We start from the raw sequence: 16,297 nt of genomic DNA on the forward strand, positions 1-16,297 counted from the left end.
GGCCCTCGGAGTGTGGTGTCAGGAAAATCACCTCACACTCTGTCAACAAAACAAAGGAGATAATCGTGGACTTCAGGAAACAGCAGAGGGAGCTGGCCCCTATCCACATCAACGGGACAGTAGTGGAGAAGGTGGAAAGTTTTAAGTTCCTCTGCGGCACAGCTGCGCCTCTTCAACCTCCGGAGGCTGAAGAAATTTGGCTTGTCACCAAAAACAGTCACAATCTTTTACAGATGCGCAATCGAGAGCATCCTGTCGGACTGTATCACCGCCTGGTACGGCAACTGCTCCACCCACAATCGTAAGGCTCTCCAGAGGGTAGTGAGGTCTGCACAACGCATCACCGGGGGCAAACTACCTGCCCTCCAGGACACCTACAGCACCCGATGTCACAGGAAGGCCATAAAGATCATCAAGGACAACAACCACCCGAGCCACTGCCTGTTCACCCCGCTATCATCCAGAAGGCGAGGTCAGTACAGGTGCATCAAAGCGGGAACCGAGAGACTGAAAAACAGCTTCTATCTCAAGGCCAACAGACTGTTAAACAGCCATCACTAACATTGAGTGGCTGCTGCCAACATACTGACTCATCGTTAGGTTAGATTACTTGTTAGATATTACTGCATGGTCGGAACTAGAAGCACAAGCGTTTCGCTTCACTCGCATTAATATCTGCTAACCATGTGTTTGTGACAAATAAAATTTGATCTGAAATAACACTGAAACATGCATGAGAGCACCAGCTGTTCCGGAAGACTGTGTGATCACGCTCTCTGCAGCTGATGTGAGTAAGACCTTTAAACAGGTCAACATTCACAAGGCCATAGGGCCAGACGGATTACCAGGACGTGTACTGCGAGCATGCGCTGACCAACTGGCAATTGTCTTCACTGACATTTTCAACCTCTCCCTGACCGAGTATGTAATACCAACATGTTTTAAGCATACCACCATAGTGCCTGTGCCCAAGAATACTAAGGTACCCTGCCTAAATGACTACCGACCCGCAGCACTCACGTCTGTAGCCATGAAGTGCTTTGAAAGGCTGGTCATGGCTCACATCAACTCCATTTCCCAGAAACCCTACACCGACTCTAATTTGCATACCACCCCAACACTCCACCCTGCCCTTTCCCACCTGGACAAACGGAACACCTATGTGAGAATGCTGTTCATTGACTACAGCTCAGCGTTCAACACCATAGTGCCCTCAAAGCTCATCAATATGCTAAGGACCCTGGAACTAAACACCTCCCTCTGCAACTGGATCCTGGACTTCCTGACGGGCCGTCCCCAGGTGGTAAGGGTAGGTAACAACACATCCGCCACGCTGATCGTTATAAGGAGTGGACCAAGATGCAGCGTGGTATGTTTCCATCCTCTTTATTTTAGAAAGAGAAACTCAAAGACAAAAACAATAAAGCGTAAAACGAAACATGAAGCTCAAAAGTAGGCAAGACAAGATCCCACAAAACACAAAGGGGAAATGGCTGCCAAAATATGATCCCCAACGATAAACAGCTGCCTCTGATTGGGACCCATACCAGACCAACATAGAAATATAAATCACCTAGATGACCCACCCTAGTCACACCCCTGACCTAACCAACATAGAGAATAAAAAGCTCTCTATGGTCAGGGCGTGACAGTCCCCTCCTGTACTCCCTGTTCACTCATGACTGCACGGCCAGGCACGACTCCAACACCATCATTAAGTTTGCCGATGACACAACAGTGGTAGGCCGGATCCCACGACAACGACGAGACAGCATATAGGGAGGAGGTCAGAGACCTGGCCATGTGGTGCCAGGACAACAACCTCTCCCTCAACGACGAGACAGCATATAGGGAGGAGGTCAGAGACCTGGCCATGTGGTGCCAGGACAACAACCTCTCCCTCAACATGACCAAGACAAAGAAGATGATTGTGGACTACAAGAAAAGGGGGACTGAGCACGCCCCCATTCTCATCGACAGAGCTGCAGTGGAGCAGATTGAGAGCTTCAAATTCCTTGGTGTCCACATCACCAACAAACTAACATGGTGCAAGCACAGCAAGACAGTCATTAAGACGGCACGACAAAAGCTAATCCGCCTCAGGAGACCTCAGGAGACTGAAAAGATTTGGCATGGGTCCTGAGATCCTCAAAAGGTTGTACAGCTGCACCATCGAGGGCATCCTGACTGGTTACATAATTGCCTGGTATGGCAACTGCTCGGCCTCCGACCACAAGGCACTACAGAGGGTAGTGCGTACGGCCCAGTACATCACTGGGACCAAGCTTCCTGCCATCCAGGACCTCTATACCAGGCGGTGTCAGAGGAACGCCCTAAAAATTGTCATAGACTCCAGCCACCCTAGTCATAGGCTGTTTTCTCTGCTACCGCACAGCAAGCAGTACCGGAGCGCCTAGGTCAAAGAGGCTTCTAAACAGCTTCTACCCCCAAGCCATAAGACTCCTTAACACCTAATCAACTGACTACCCAGACTATTTGCATTGCCCCTCCCCCCCTATTTTACAGAGCTGCTATTCTCTGTTGTTATCTATGAATAGTCACTTTAATAACTATACCTAAATGTACACACTACCTCAACTAACCGGTGCCCCCACACGTTGACTCTGTACCGGTACCCCCTGTAACTAGTCTCGCTATTGTTATTTTAATGATGCTCTTTAATTACTTGTTACTTTGATTTCTTATTCCATTTTTTTTTTTAACTGCATTGTTGGTTAGGGGCTCGTAAGTAAGCATTTCACTGAAAAGTCTACACCTGTTGTATTCAGCGCATTTGACTAATAAAATTTGATTTGATCATTTCAAATCCAAAGTGCTGCAGTACAGAGCCAAAACAACAACAACATTGTTGTAGACAGGTAGACAGGTAGGTAGACAGGTAGGTAGACAGGTAGGTAGACAAGTAGGTAGACAAGTAGGTAGACAAGTAGGTAGACAGGTAGACTAGTAGGTAGACAGGTAGACAAGTAGTTAGACAGGTTGGTAGACAAGTAGGTAGACAGGTAGATAGACAAGTAGGTAGACAGGTAGGTAGACAGGTAGACAGACAGGTAGACAAGTAGGTAGACAGGTTGGTAGACAGGTTGGTAGACAGGTTGGTAGACAGGTAGACAAGTAGGTAGACAGGTAGGTAGACAGGTAGGTAGACTGGTTGGTAGACAGGTAGGTAGACAGGTTGGTAGACAGGTAGGTAGACAGGTTGGTAGACAGGTTGGTAGACAGGTAGACAAGTAGGTAGACAGGTATGTAGACAGGTAGACAGGTAGATAGACAGGTAGGTAGACAGGTAGACAAGTAGGTAGACAGGTAGGTAGACAGGTATGTAGACAGGTAGACAAGTAGGTAGACAGGTAGGTAGACAAGTAGGTAGACAGGTAGACAAGTAGGTAGACAGGTATGTAGACAGGTAGGTAGACAGGTAGGTAGACAGGTAGACAAGTAGGTAGATAGTTCAGAGGACAGGTAGACAGGTAGGTAGACAGGTAGACAAGTAGATAGGTAGTTCAGAGGACAGGTAGACAGGTAGGTAGACAAGTAGGTAGACAGGTAGACAAGTAGGTAGACAGGTATGTAGACAGGTAGACAAGTAGGTAGACAGGTAGGTAGACAGGTAGACAAGTAGGTAGGTAGTTCAGAGGACAGGTAGACAGGTAGGTAGACAGGTAGACAAGTAGATAGGTAGTTCAGAGGACAGGTAGACAGGTAGGTAGACAGGTAGTTAGGTGACTAACCGTATCTTTGCCGTGACTGTCAGACTGACGGTGCTCCACATGGAAGCGGTACTGAGACGGACTCACTGCACTGAGGTGGAAGGTATGACTGGCCTGGCACAGACAGACAAACACACACACACACAGACACACGCACACACAGACACGTGCACACAGGCACACACACACACAGACACACGCACACACACACACGCACACAGACACACGCACACACACAGACACACGCACACACAGACACACACACACACGCACAGACGATCCAATTAATTACACAGAGAATCAAAATCATAAAAATGGGGTGAGAAGTGTGTGTTTGTGTTGTATTCAATCCCATGTATTATTATGTACTACTAACTTTGAAGAAGCTGCTAAGGGTTTTGTTGACCATCATCTTTACTCCTTCAATCTGCTGTGGGAACACATCTAGAGAGAGACAGAGAGATTAGGACACATGGTCTCTGCAGCATGGTGTTAGTAGTAGTAGTATTAACAGTAGTTATGGTATAGTAGTAATAATTTAAAAGTATAATATAAATAGTAGTGGTAGTAGCTGTATAGTAGTAGTATAGTAGTAGTAGTAGTAGTAGTAGTATAGTAGTGGTAGTAGCTGTATAGTAGTAGTAAGAGTAGTACTCATAGTAGTTATGGCATAGTAGTAATAGCAATAGTAAAAGTATAGTAGCAACAGTAGTAGTATAGTAGTGGTAGTAGTTGTATAGTAGTGGTAGTAGTAGTATAGTAGTGGTAGTAGTAGTATAGTAGTGGTAGTAGTAGTATAGTAGCAACAGTAGTTGAATAGTAGTAGTAGTAGTAGTATAGTAGTGGTAGTAGTTGTATAGTAGTGGTAGTAGTAGTATAGTAGTGGTAGTAGTAGTATAGTAGCGGTAGTAGTAGTATAGTAGTGGTAGTAGTAGTATAGTAGTGGTAGTAGTTGTATACTAGTAGTAGTAGAATATTGTGACGACCCTCCCACTCTGTCTGCCGTATTCTCTCTTTGTTCTTGTTTCCTTATTAGGATGCCGGTGGGCGGATTTGGGAGGGTCGTCAGCTACATGGGGAACACCTGGGCCCGTTGTCTCCCAGGATAAATAGACCTCTTCCACATTCATGGAGGAGACTCTCTCCATGCAGACACACCTGGGTCAGGTGTGTCCTAGGATAAATAGACCTCTTCCACATTCATGGAGGAGACTCTCTCCATGCAGACACCTTTGTAGATTGTGTTGTGGTTCTTGCCTTTTGTTTGTTTGCTTTGGCACCTTTCAACACCCTGCATTATCACATTCATGCAAAACACTCACTTACACTACTGATTACACACACCATTGTATATTTTCCTTAGTTAATAAATATATATTTTGTTACTCCTTATCTCCACGTTGTCTCCCGTTGTTACAGGCTTTGAGCCGGTTCGTGACAAGTGGGGGCTCATCCGGGATCTTTGAACTATTGGTTTGGGAGACCGTGGAGGTACGTGTTTGGTTTGCATATTGTGTTTGAGTTTGATATGCCCAGTATTGGTTGCCTTTGTTGTTTGGTTTGTGTGCTGCGTTGGAGAAAGATAATGGTTAGTTTCCAGGCCCTGCCCAGCCTGGAAACTCTTGTTCTACTTTCTGTTGGGAAGTCAGTCTGAGGAGGTGAGTAAATCGGCTGTCTACCTCGGTAGGAGATTTGTGTAGGGTAGTGGAACTTGCTACCTGGAGCTATAGCTTTTTTCCCCTGATAGGCTTAGCGACGTGTTTCAATTTTGGACATGTTGGGCATGGTTAAATGTTTGTTATTTTTGTGTGGTGTCTGTGGCCTGAGCAGTTGTCTCGGGGGCACATCCGTGGCTTGGTGGAATTTGCCAGCATGCTGGGGAGTTCTATTTCCTTGCCAGCGGGCTACAGTGCGTAAATACCCACCGCAAATCTGCACGAAGACTAGGGTTGTGTTATTGTAGGTTTTGGGGAAGCTCCGTATCTCATCTCTCTTCTGTGGTGCTCAGGGTGATTGTCATTTCTCTGGTTGTGGTGTGATGTGCTCAGCAGAGGGGTTGAGCAAGATTATTTACTTATGACTATGTGTCTCATGTATACAAGTTAATTCGCTTTCCATCAGAGGACCTGTTAGAATTATGTACTTAAGAACAGCTGTTGAAGATCGCTGAACACTACAAGCTTAAATGATTGAAATTAGTGAAATTCTGTTTCGTTGGAAGTGACTATGAATCGTTGGAAGTGACTATGAATCTTTGGAAGTGACTATGAATCGTGGGAAGTGTCTATGAATCGTGGGAAGTGACTATGAATCGTTGGAAGTGACTATGAATCGTGGGAAGTGACTATGAATCGTTGGAAGTGACTATGAATCGTTGGAAGTGACTATGAATCGTTGGAAGTCACTATGAATTGTTGGAAGTGACTATGAATCGTTGGAAGTGACTATGAATTGTGGGAAGTGACTATGAATCGTGGGAAGTGACTATGAATCGTTGGAAGTGACTATGAATCGTGGGAAGTGACTATGAATCGTGGGAAGTGACTATGAATCGTGGGAAGTGACTATGAATCGTGGGAAGTGACTATGAATCGTTGGAAGTGACTATGAATCGTTGGAAGTGACTATGAATCGTGGGAAGTGACTATGAATCGTGGGAAGTGACTATGAATTGTGGGAAGTGACTATGAATTGTGGGAAGTGACTATGAATTGTGGGAAGTGACTATGAATCGTTGGGAGTGACTATGAATCGTTGGAAGTGACTATGAATCGTTGGAAGTGACTATGAATCGTTGGAAGTGACTATGAATCGTTCGTGACAAGTAGTAGAATAGTAGCAGTAATATAGTAGTAGTAGAATAGTAGTAGTAGTAGTAGTAGTAGTATATTAGTGGTAGTAGTAGTATAGTAGTGGTCGTAGTTGTATAGTGGTAGTAGTTTTAGTAGTAGTAGTAGTAGTAGTAGTAGTAGCAGCAGTAGTATAATAGTGGTAGTAATAGTATAGTAGTGGTAATAGAATAGTAATAATAGTAGTAGCAATAGTATAGTAGTAATAGTATAGAAGTAGTAATAGTATAGTAGCAGTAGTAATAATAGCATAGTAGGTGTAGTATAGTAGTGGTAATAGTAATAGTATCGTAGTGGTAATAATAGTAGTAGTAGTAGTAGTAGTTATAGTATAGTAATAATAATAATAGTAGTAGTAGTAGTAGTAGTTATAGTATAGTAATAATAATAATAGTAGTAGTTATAGTATAGTAGTAATAATAATAGTAGTAGTTATAGTATAGTAATAATAATAATAGTAGTAGTTATAGTATAGTAATAATAATAATAGTAGTAGTAGTAGTAGTTATAGTATAGTAGTAATAAAAGTAGTAGTTATAGTATAGTAGTAATAATAATAGTAGTAGTAGTAGTAGTAGTAGTTCTAGTATAGTAGTAATAATAGTAATAGTAGTAGTTCTAGTATAGTAGTAATAATAGTAGTAGTAGTAGTAGTAGTAATAATAGTAGCAGTAGTAGTAGTAGTAGTAGTTCTAGTATAGTAGTAATAATAATAGTAGTAGTAGTTCTAGTATAGTAGTAATAATAGTAGTAATAATAGTAGTAGTTATAGTATAGTAGTAATAATAGTAGTAATAGTATAGTAGTAATAATAGTAGTAGTAATAGTATAGTAGTAATAATAGTAGTAGTTATAGTATAGTAGTAATAATAGTAGTAGTTATAGTATAGTAGTAATAATAGTAGTAGTAGTAGTTATAGTAGTAGTAGTAATAGTAGTAGTAGTTATAGTATAGTAGTAATAATAGTAGTAGTAGTAGTAGTAGTTATAGTATAGCAGTAGTAATAGCAGTATAGTAGTAATAGTACAGTAGTAGTAATAGTGTAGTAGTTACGGTATAGTAGTAGTACTAGTAGTAGTAATAGTATAGTAGTAATGATAGTAGTAGTAATAGTATAGTAGTAATAATAGTAGTAGTTATAGTATAGTAGTAATAATAGTATAGTAGTAATAATAGTAGTAGTTATAGTATAGTAGTAGTAGTAGTTATAGTATAGTAGTAATAATAGTAGTAGTAGTAGTTATAGTATAGTAGTAATAATAGTAGTAGTTCTAGTATAGCAGTAATAATAATAGTAGTAGTAGTAGTAGTAGTAGTAGTGGTGATAGCAGTAGTAATAATTGTAGTAATAGTAGTTATAGTATAGTAGTGGTGATAGCAGTAGTAATAATAGTAGTAATAGTAGTTATAGTATAGTAGTGGTGATAGCAGTAGTAATAGTAGTAGTAGTAGTAGTTATAGTATAGTAGTAATAATAGTAGTAGTTATAGTATAGTAGTAATAAAAGTAGTAGTTATAGTATAGTAGTAATAATAGTAGTAGTAATAATAGTAGTAATAGTATAGTAGTAGTTATAGTATAGTAATAATAATAGTAGTAGTTCTAGTATAGTAGTAGTAATAATAGTATAGTAGTAGTAATAATAGTAGTATTAGTAGTAATAATAGTAGTAGTTATAGTATAGTAGTAATAATAGTAGTAGTTATAGTATAGTAGTAATAAAAGTAGTAGTTATAGTATAGTAGTAATAATAATAGTAGTAGTAGTAGTAGTAGTTCTAGTATAGTAGTAATAATAGTAATAGTAGTAGTTCTAGTATAGTAGTAATAATAGTAGTAGTAGTAGTAGTAGTAATAATAGTAGCAGTAGTAGTAGTAGTAGTAGTAGTTCTAGTATAGTAGTAATAATAATAGTAGTAGTAGTTCTAGTATAGTAGTAATAATAGTAGTAATAATAGTAGTAGTTATAGTATAGTAGTAATAATAGTAGTAATAGTATAGTAGTAATAATAGTAGTAGTAATAGTATAGTAGTAATAATAGTAGTAGTTATAGTATAGTAGTAATAATAGTAGTAGTAGTAGTTATAGTAGTAGTAGTAATAGTAGTAGTAGTTATAGTATAGTAGTAATAATAGTAGTAGTAGTAGTAGTAGTTATAGTATAGCAGTAGTAATAGCAGTATAGTAGTAATAGTACAGTAGTAGTAATAGTGTAGTAGTTACGGTATAGTAGTAGTACTAGTAGTGTAATAGTAGTAGTAATAGTATAGTAGTAATGATAGTAGTAGTAATAGTATAGTAGTAATAATAGTAGTAGTTATAGTATAGTAGTAATAATAGTATAGTAGTAATAATAGTAGTAGTTATAGTATAGTAGTAGTAGTAGTTATAGTATAGTAGTAATAATAGTAGTAGTAGTAGTTATAGTATAGTAGTAATAATAGTAGTAGTTCTAGTATAGCAGTAATAATAATAGTAGTAGTAGTAGTAGTAGTAGTAGTGGTGATAGCAGTAGTAATAATTGTAGTAATAGTAGTTATAGTATAGTAGTGGTGATAGCAGTAGTAATAATAGTAGTAATAGTAGTTATAGTATAGTAGTGGTGATAGCAGTAGTAATAGTAGTAGTAGTAGTAGTTATAGTATAGTAGTAATAATAGTAGTAGTTATAGTATAGTAGTAATAAAAGTAGTAGTTATAGTATAGTAGTAATAATAGTAGTAGTAATAATAGTAGTAATAGTATAGTAGTAGTTATAGTATAGTAATAATAATAGTAGTAGTTCTAGTATAGTAGTAGTAATAATAGTAGTAGTTCTAGTATAGTAGTAATAATAGTAGTAGTTATAGTATAGTAGTAATAATAGTAGTAGTTATAGTATAGTAGTAATAATAGTAGTAGTTATAGTATAGTAGTAATAATAGTAGTAGTTATAGTATAGTAGTAATAATAGTAGTAGTTATAGTATAGTAGTAATAATAGTAGTAATAGTATAGTAGTAATAATAGTAGTAGTTATAGTATAGTAGTAATAATAGTAGTAGTAGTAGTTCTAGTATAGTAGTTACAGTATAGTAGTAATAATAGTAGTAGTTATAGTATAGTAGTAATAATAGTAGTAGTTATAGTATAGTAGTAATAATAGTAGTAGTTATAGTATAGTAGTAATAATAGTAGTAGTTATAGTATAGTAGTAATAATAGTAGTAGTAGTAGTTATAGTATTGTAGTGGTGATAGCAGTAGTAATAATAGTAGTAATAGTAGTTATAGTATAGTAGTGGTGATAGCAGTAGTAATAATAGTAGTAATAGTAGTTATAGTATAGTAGTGGTGATAGCAGTAGTAATAATAGTAGTAATAGTAGTTATAGTATAGTAGTGGTGATAGCAGTAGTAATAATAGTAGTAATAGTAGTTATATTATAGTAGTGGTGATAGCAGTAGTAATAGTAGTAGTAGTAGTAGTTCTAGTATAGTAGTGGTGATAGCAGTAGTAATAATAGTAGTAATAGTAGTTCTAGTATAGTAGTAATAATAGTAATAATAGTAGTTATAGTATAGTAGTGGTGATAGCAGTAGTAATAATAGTAGTAGTAGTAGTTCTAGTATAGTAGTGGTGATAGCAGTAGTAATAATAGTAGTAATAGTAGTTCTAGTATAGTAGTGGTGATAGCAGTAGTAATAATAGTAGTAATAGTAGTTCTAGTATAGTAGTAATAATAGTAGTAATAGTAGTTATAGTATAGTAGTGGTGATAGCAGTAGTAATAATAATAGTAGTAATAGTAGTTATAGTATAGTAGTAATAATAGTAATAATAGTAGTTATAGTATAGTAGTGGTGATAGCAGTAGTAATAATAGTAGTAATAGTAGTTATAGTATAGTAGTCGTGATAGCAGTAGTAATAAAAGTAGTAATAGTAGTTATAGTATAGTAGTCGTGATAGCAGTAGTAATAATAGTAGTAATAGTAGTTATAGTATAGTAGTGGTGATAGCAGTAGTAATAGTAGTAGTAATAGTAGTTATAGTATAGTAGTCATGATAGCAGTAGTAATAGTAGTAGTAATAGTAGTTATAGTATAGTAGTGGTGATAGCAGTAGTAATAATAGTAGTAATAGTAGTTGTGATAGCAGTAGTAATAATAGTAGTAATAGTAGTTATAGTATAGTAGTAATAATAGTAGTAATATTAGTTATAGCAGTAATAGTAGTTATAGTATAGTAGTCATGATAGCAGTAGTAATAATAGTAGTAATAGTAGTTATAGTATAGTAGTGGTGATAGCAGTAGTAATAATAGTAGTAATAGTAGTTATAGTATAGTAGTGGTGATAGCAGTAGTAGTAATAGTAGTTATAGTATAGTAGTGGTGATAGCAGTAGTAGTAATAGTAGTAATAGTAGTTATAGTGTAGTCGTGGTAATAGCAGTAGTAATAATAGTAGTAATAGTAGTTATAGTGTAGTCGTGGTAATAGCAGTAGTAATAATTGTAGTAATAGTAGTTATAGTATAGTAGTGGTGATAGCAGTAGTAATAATAGTAGTAATAGTAGTTATAGTATAGTAGTGGTGATAGCAGTAGTAATAATAGTAGTAATAGTAGTTATAGTATAGTAGTAATAATAGTAGTAATATTAGTTATAGTATAGTAGTCATGATAGCAGTAATAGTAGTTATAGTATAGTAGTCATGATAGCAGTAGTAATAATAGTAGTAATAGTAGTTATAGTATAGTAGTGGTGATAGCAGTAGTAGTAATAGTAGTTATAGTATAGTAGTGGTGATAGCAGTAGTAATAATAGTAGTAATAGTAGTTATAGTATAGTAGTGGTGATAGCAGTAGTAATAATAGTAGTAATAGTAGTTATAGTATAGTAGTGGTGATAGCAGTAGTAGTAATAGTAGTTATAGTATAGTAGTGGTGATAGCAGTAGTAGTAATAGTAGTAATAGTAGTTATAGTGTAGTCGTGGTAATAGCAGTAGTAATAATAGTAGTAATAGTAGTTATAGTGTAGTCGTGGTAATAGCAGTAGTAATAATTGTAGTAATAGTAGTTATAGTATAGTAGTGGTGATAGCAGTAGTAATAATAGTAGTAATAGTAGTTATAGTGTAGTCGTGGTAATAGCAGTAGTAATAATAGTAGTAATAGTAGTTATAGTATAGTAGTAATAATAGTAGTAATAGTAGTTATAGTATAGTAGTAATAATAGTAGTAATAGTAGTTATAGTATAGTAGTAATAGTAGTTATAGTATAGTAGTAATAATAGTAGTAATAGTAGTTATAGTATAGTAGTAATAATAGTAGTAATAGTAGTTATAGTATAGTAGTAATAATAGTAGTAATAGTAGTTATAGTATAGTAGTGGTGATAGCAGTAGTAGTAATAGTAGTTCTAGTATAGTAGTGGTGATAGCAGTAGTAATAATAGTAGTAATAGTAGTTATAGTGTAGTCGTGGTAATAGCAGTAGTAATAATAGTAGTAATAGTAGTTATAGTATAGTAGTGGTGATAGCAGTAGTAATAATAGTAGTAATAGTAGTTATAGTGTAGTCGTGGTAATAGCAGTAGTAATAATAGTAGTAATAGTAGTTATAGTATAGTAGTAATAATAGTAGTAATAGTAGTTATAGTATAGTAGTAATAATAGTAGTAATAGTAGTTATAGTATAGTAGTAATAATAGTAGTAATAGTAGTTATAGTATAGTAGTAATAATAGTAGTAATAGTAGTTATAGTATAGTAGTAATAATAGTAGTAATAGTAGTTATAGTATAGTAGTGGTGATAGCAGTAGTAGTAATAGTAGTTCTAGTATAGTAGTGGTGATAGCAGTAGTAATAATAGTAGTAATAGTAGTTATAGTGTAGTCGTGGTAATAGCAGTAGTAATAATAGTAGTAATAGTAGTTATAGTATAGTAGTGGTGATAGCAGTAGTAATAATAGTAGTATATTAGTAGTGGTAGTACTAGGAGTATAGTAGTAATAGTATAGTAGTGGTTAATAATAGTATTAGTAGTATTAGTAGTTATCGTATAGCAGTAGTAATCGCAGTATAGTAGTGGTAATAATAGTAGTAGTAGTAGTAGTAGTAGTTATAGTATAGCAGTAGTAATAGCAGTATAGTAGTAATAGTATAGTAGTGGTAATAGTAGTAGTAGTAGTAGTAGTAGTTATAGTATAGCAGTAGTAATAGCAGTATAGTAGTAATAGTAATAGTGTAGTAGTTACGGTATAGTAGTAGTACTAGTAGTATAGTAGTAGTAATAGCAGTATAGTAGTACTAGTATAGTAGTGGTTAATAATAGTAGTATTAGTAGTATTAGTAGTTATCGTATAGTAGTGGTAATAATAGTAGTAGTAGTAGTAGTAGTTATAGTATAGCAGTAGTAATAGCAGTATAGTAGTAATAGTATAGTAGTGGTAATAATAGTACTAGTAGTAGTAGTAAAAGTATAGCAGTAGTAATAGCAGTATAGTACAGTAGTAGTAATAGTAATAGTGTAGTAGTTACGGTATAGTAGTAGTACTAGTAGTAGTAATAGCAGTATAGTAGTACTAGTATAGTAGTGGTTAATAATAGTAGTATTAGTAGTATTAGTAGTTATCGTATAGTAGTGGTAATAATAGTAGTAGTAGTAGTAGTAGTTATAGTATAGCAGTAGTAATAGCAGTATAGTAGTAATAGTATAGTAGTGGTAATAATAGTACTAGTAGTAGTAGTAAAAGTATAGCAGTAGTAATAGCAGTATAGTACAGTAGTAGTAATAGTACTAGTGTAGTAGTTACGGTATAGTAGTAGTACTAGTAGTAGTAATAGCAGTATAGTAGTACTAGTATAGTAGTGGTTAATAATAGTAGTATTAGTAGTATTAGTAGTTATTGTATAGTAGTGTAATAGCAGTATAGTAGTCATAGTATAGTAGTGGTAATAATAGTAGTAGTAGTAGTAGTTATAGTATAGCAGTACTAATAGCAGTATAGTAGTAATAGTATAGTAGTGGTAATAATAGTAGTAGTAGTAGTAGTAGTAGTAAAAGTATAGCAGTAGTAATAGCAGTATAGTAGTAATAGTACAGTAGTAGTAATAGTAATAGTGTAGTAGTTACGGTATAGTAGTAGTACTAGTAGTATAGTAGTAGGAATAGCAGTATAGTAGTACTAGTATAGTAGTGGTTAATAATAGTAGTATTAGTAGTTATAGTATAGCAGTAGTAATAGCAGTATAGTAGTAATAGTACAGTAGTAGTAATAGTAATAGTATAGTAGTTACGGTATAGTAGTAGTACTAGTAGTATAGTAGTGGTAATAACAGTAGTAGTAGTAGTACTAGTAGTATAGTAGTAGTAATATTACCCTTGCACGAGTGATGCAGGGCATGGAAGCTCCCGGGGTTGGGGAGGCGTCCGTCCCTCCTCTCCCAGCGAGGGGGCGTATCCCAGTGAGGAAGGGGCGTGTCCCACTGGGTAGGGGGTGTGTCCGAGGAGAAAGGCCAGTTCTGACGGCCCGCACCAGCTAAGGCCAGAACACTGCCCATGAGGGCTCCACACCTACACACACACACACACACACACACACACACACACACACACACACACACACACACACACACACACAGTATTGTACAAGTAACCTTGTGGGGACACACAATTCACTCCCATTCAAAATCCTATTTTCCCTAACCTGTACCCTTAACACTAAAACTAACCCTAGCTCCTAACTCGAACACTAATTCTAACCTTAACCCTAAACCACCTAGAAATTGCATTTGACCCTGTGGGGACGAACAAAATGTCCCCAGTTGGTCAAATGTTTGTTAGTTTAATGTTCTTGTGGTCCCCACAAGTATAGTTAAACACGTCCAGCGATAACACACACACCATGACACACACACAACCTCAGGTCTTTATCTAACCTGTATAAACAGACAGCCACTGCCCTCCCCACGGCATCAACACTGGCCTATTACTGAGCAGTAAAAGCCAATTTATGCTTGATCCGAAAATGTGGTTGTGGGCTTCGTATAGAGGGTGTGACGCAATTGTGGATCCACCAAGAGGCACGCAGAGGCCAAATTCAGCTCCGTACCGCATCACGGTGCAAATGTTGTAACAATGCGGAGGGCTCCGTATAGCTCTGCATTGACATGATTGGTCGAAGGAAGGTGGGAGTGGGAGATCCTGTATAAACACAATCTCACTTCCTTGGCAACTTCCTTCACAACAGGTCTACTCAACAGCTCTGCACTGCTCCTCGAAGCCAAGAAGTATAAATGGCCTGACATCTGCAGAGGCTGAAGCACTGTACACGTTGCACGGTCACTGCAGACGTGGACTTGACCAGATAGAGCCTTTTATTATAGAACATTTAGACTGGGTAAAACATCATGCACTTAGAACAAGCATTTATACAAAACTCATGCATTTCTTATAGAAGTTGTATTATATAGCCACATACATGAGCAGGTAATGTCAGTATGGCATAATATAGGTGGTATTAGAGAGCAGGCATCCAGTAGACAACAGCTCTTAAATTCATAATATAGGTGGTATTATAGAGCAGGCATCCAGTAGACAACAGCTCTTAAATTCATAATATAGGTGGTATTATAGAGCAGGCATCCAGTAGACTACAGCTCTTAAATTCATAATATAGGTGGTATTATAGAGCAGGCATCCAGTAGACTACAGCTCTTAAATTCATAATATAGGTGGTATTATAGGGTAGAGAGCAGGCATCCAGTAGACAACAGCTCTTAAATTCATAATATAGGTGGTATTATAGAGCAGGCATCCAGTAGACAACAGCTCTTAAATTAATAATATAGGTGGTATTATAGAGCAGGCATCCAGTAGACAACAGCTCTTAAATTCATAATATATGTGGTATTATAGAGCAGGCATCCAGTAGACTACAGCTCTTAAATTAATAATATAGGTGGTATTATAGGGTAGAGAGCAGGCATCCAGTAGACAACAGCTCTTAAATTCATAATATAGGTGGTATTATAGAGCAGGCATCCAGTAGACTACAGCTCTTAAATTCATAATATAGGTGGTATTATAGAGCAGGCATCCAGTAGACTACAGCTCTTAAATTCATAATATAGGTGGTATTATAGGGTAGAGAGCAGGCATCCAGTAGACAACAGCTCTTAAATTCATAATATATGTGGTATTATAGAGCAGGCATCCAGTAGACTACAGCTCTTAAATTAATAATATAGGTGGTATTATAGGGTAGAGCAGGCATCCAGTAGACAACAGCTCTTAAATTAATAATATAGGTGGTATTATAGAGCAGGCATCCAGTAGACAACAGCTCTTAAATTCATAATATAGGTGGTATTATAGAGCAGGCATCCAGTAGACTACAGCTCTTAAATTCATAATATAGGTGGTATTATAGAGCAGGCATCCAGTAGACTACAGCTCTTAAATTCATAATATAGGTGGTATTGTGGTATTATAGGGTAGAGAGCAGGCATCCAGTAGACAACAGCTCTTAAATTCATAATATAGGTGGTATTATAGAGCAGGCATCCAGTAGACAACAGCTCTTAAATTAATAATATAGGTGGTATTATAGAGCAGGCATCCAGTAGACAACAGCTCTTAAATTCATAATATATGTGGTATTATAGAGCAGGCATCCAGTAGACTACAGCTCTTAAATTAATAATATAGGTGGTATTATAGGGTAGAGAGCAGGCATCCA

The 16,297-nt window shown here is 36.3% G+C and overlaps 1 protein-coding gene across 1 annotated transcript in view; it reads right to left on the reverse strand.

Annotated features, from left to right (window-relative positions):
- The window catches only part of si:dkey-71l1.1 (uncharacterized protein LOC569883 homolog), a 41,399-nt gene that overhangs the window by 23,774 nt on the left and 1,328 nt on the right, over nucleotides 1-16,297 (reverse strand). Inside the window, exons 2-4 of the mRNA XM_065005023.1 lie at nucleotides 13,937-14,130; nucleotides 4,108-4,175; nucleotides 3,753-3,845 (exon numbers count right to left, since the gene is read on the reverse strand). Of these exons, the coding sequence (XP_064861095.1) occupies nucleotides 3,753-3,845; nucleotides 4,108-4,175; nucleotides 13,937-14,117 (342 nt within the window). The 5' untranslated portion in view covers nucleotides 14,118-14,130. The remainder of the gene's footprint in view (nucleotides 1-3,752; nucleotides 3,846-4,107; nucleotides 4,176-13,936; nucleotides 14,131-16,297) is intronic.

This window comes from Oncorhynchus nerka, linkage group LG19 (assembly GCF_034236695.1).
Source record: "Oncorhynchus nerka isolate Pitt River linkage group LG19, Oner_Uvic_2.0, whole genome shotgun sequence".
Taxonomy (NCBI): domain Eukaryota; kingdom Metazoa; phylum Chordata; class Actinopteri; order Salmoniformes; family Salmonidae; genus Oncorhynchus; species Oncorhynchus nerka.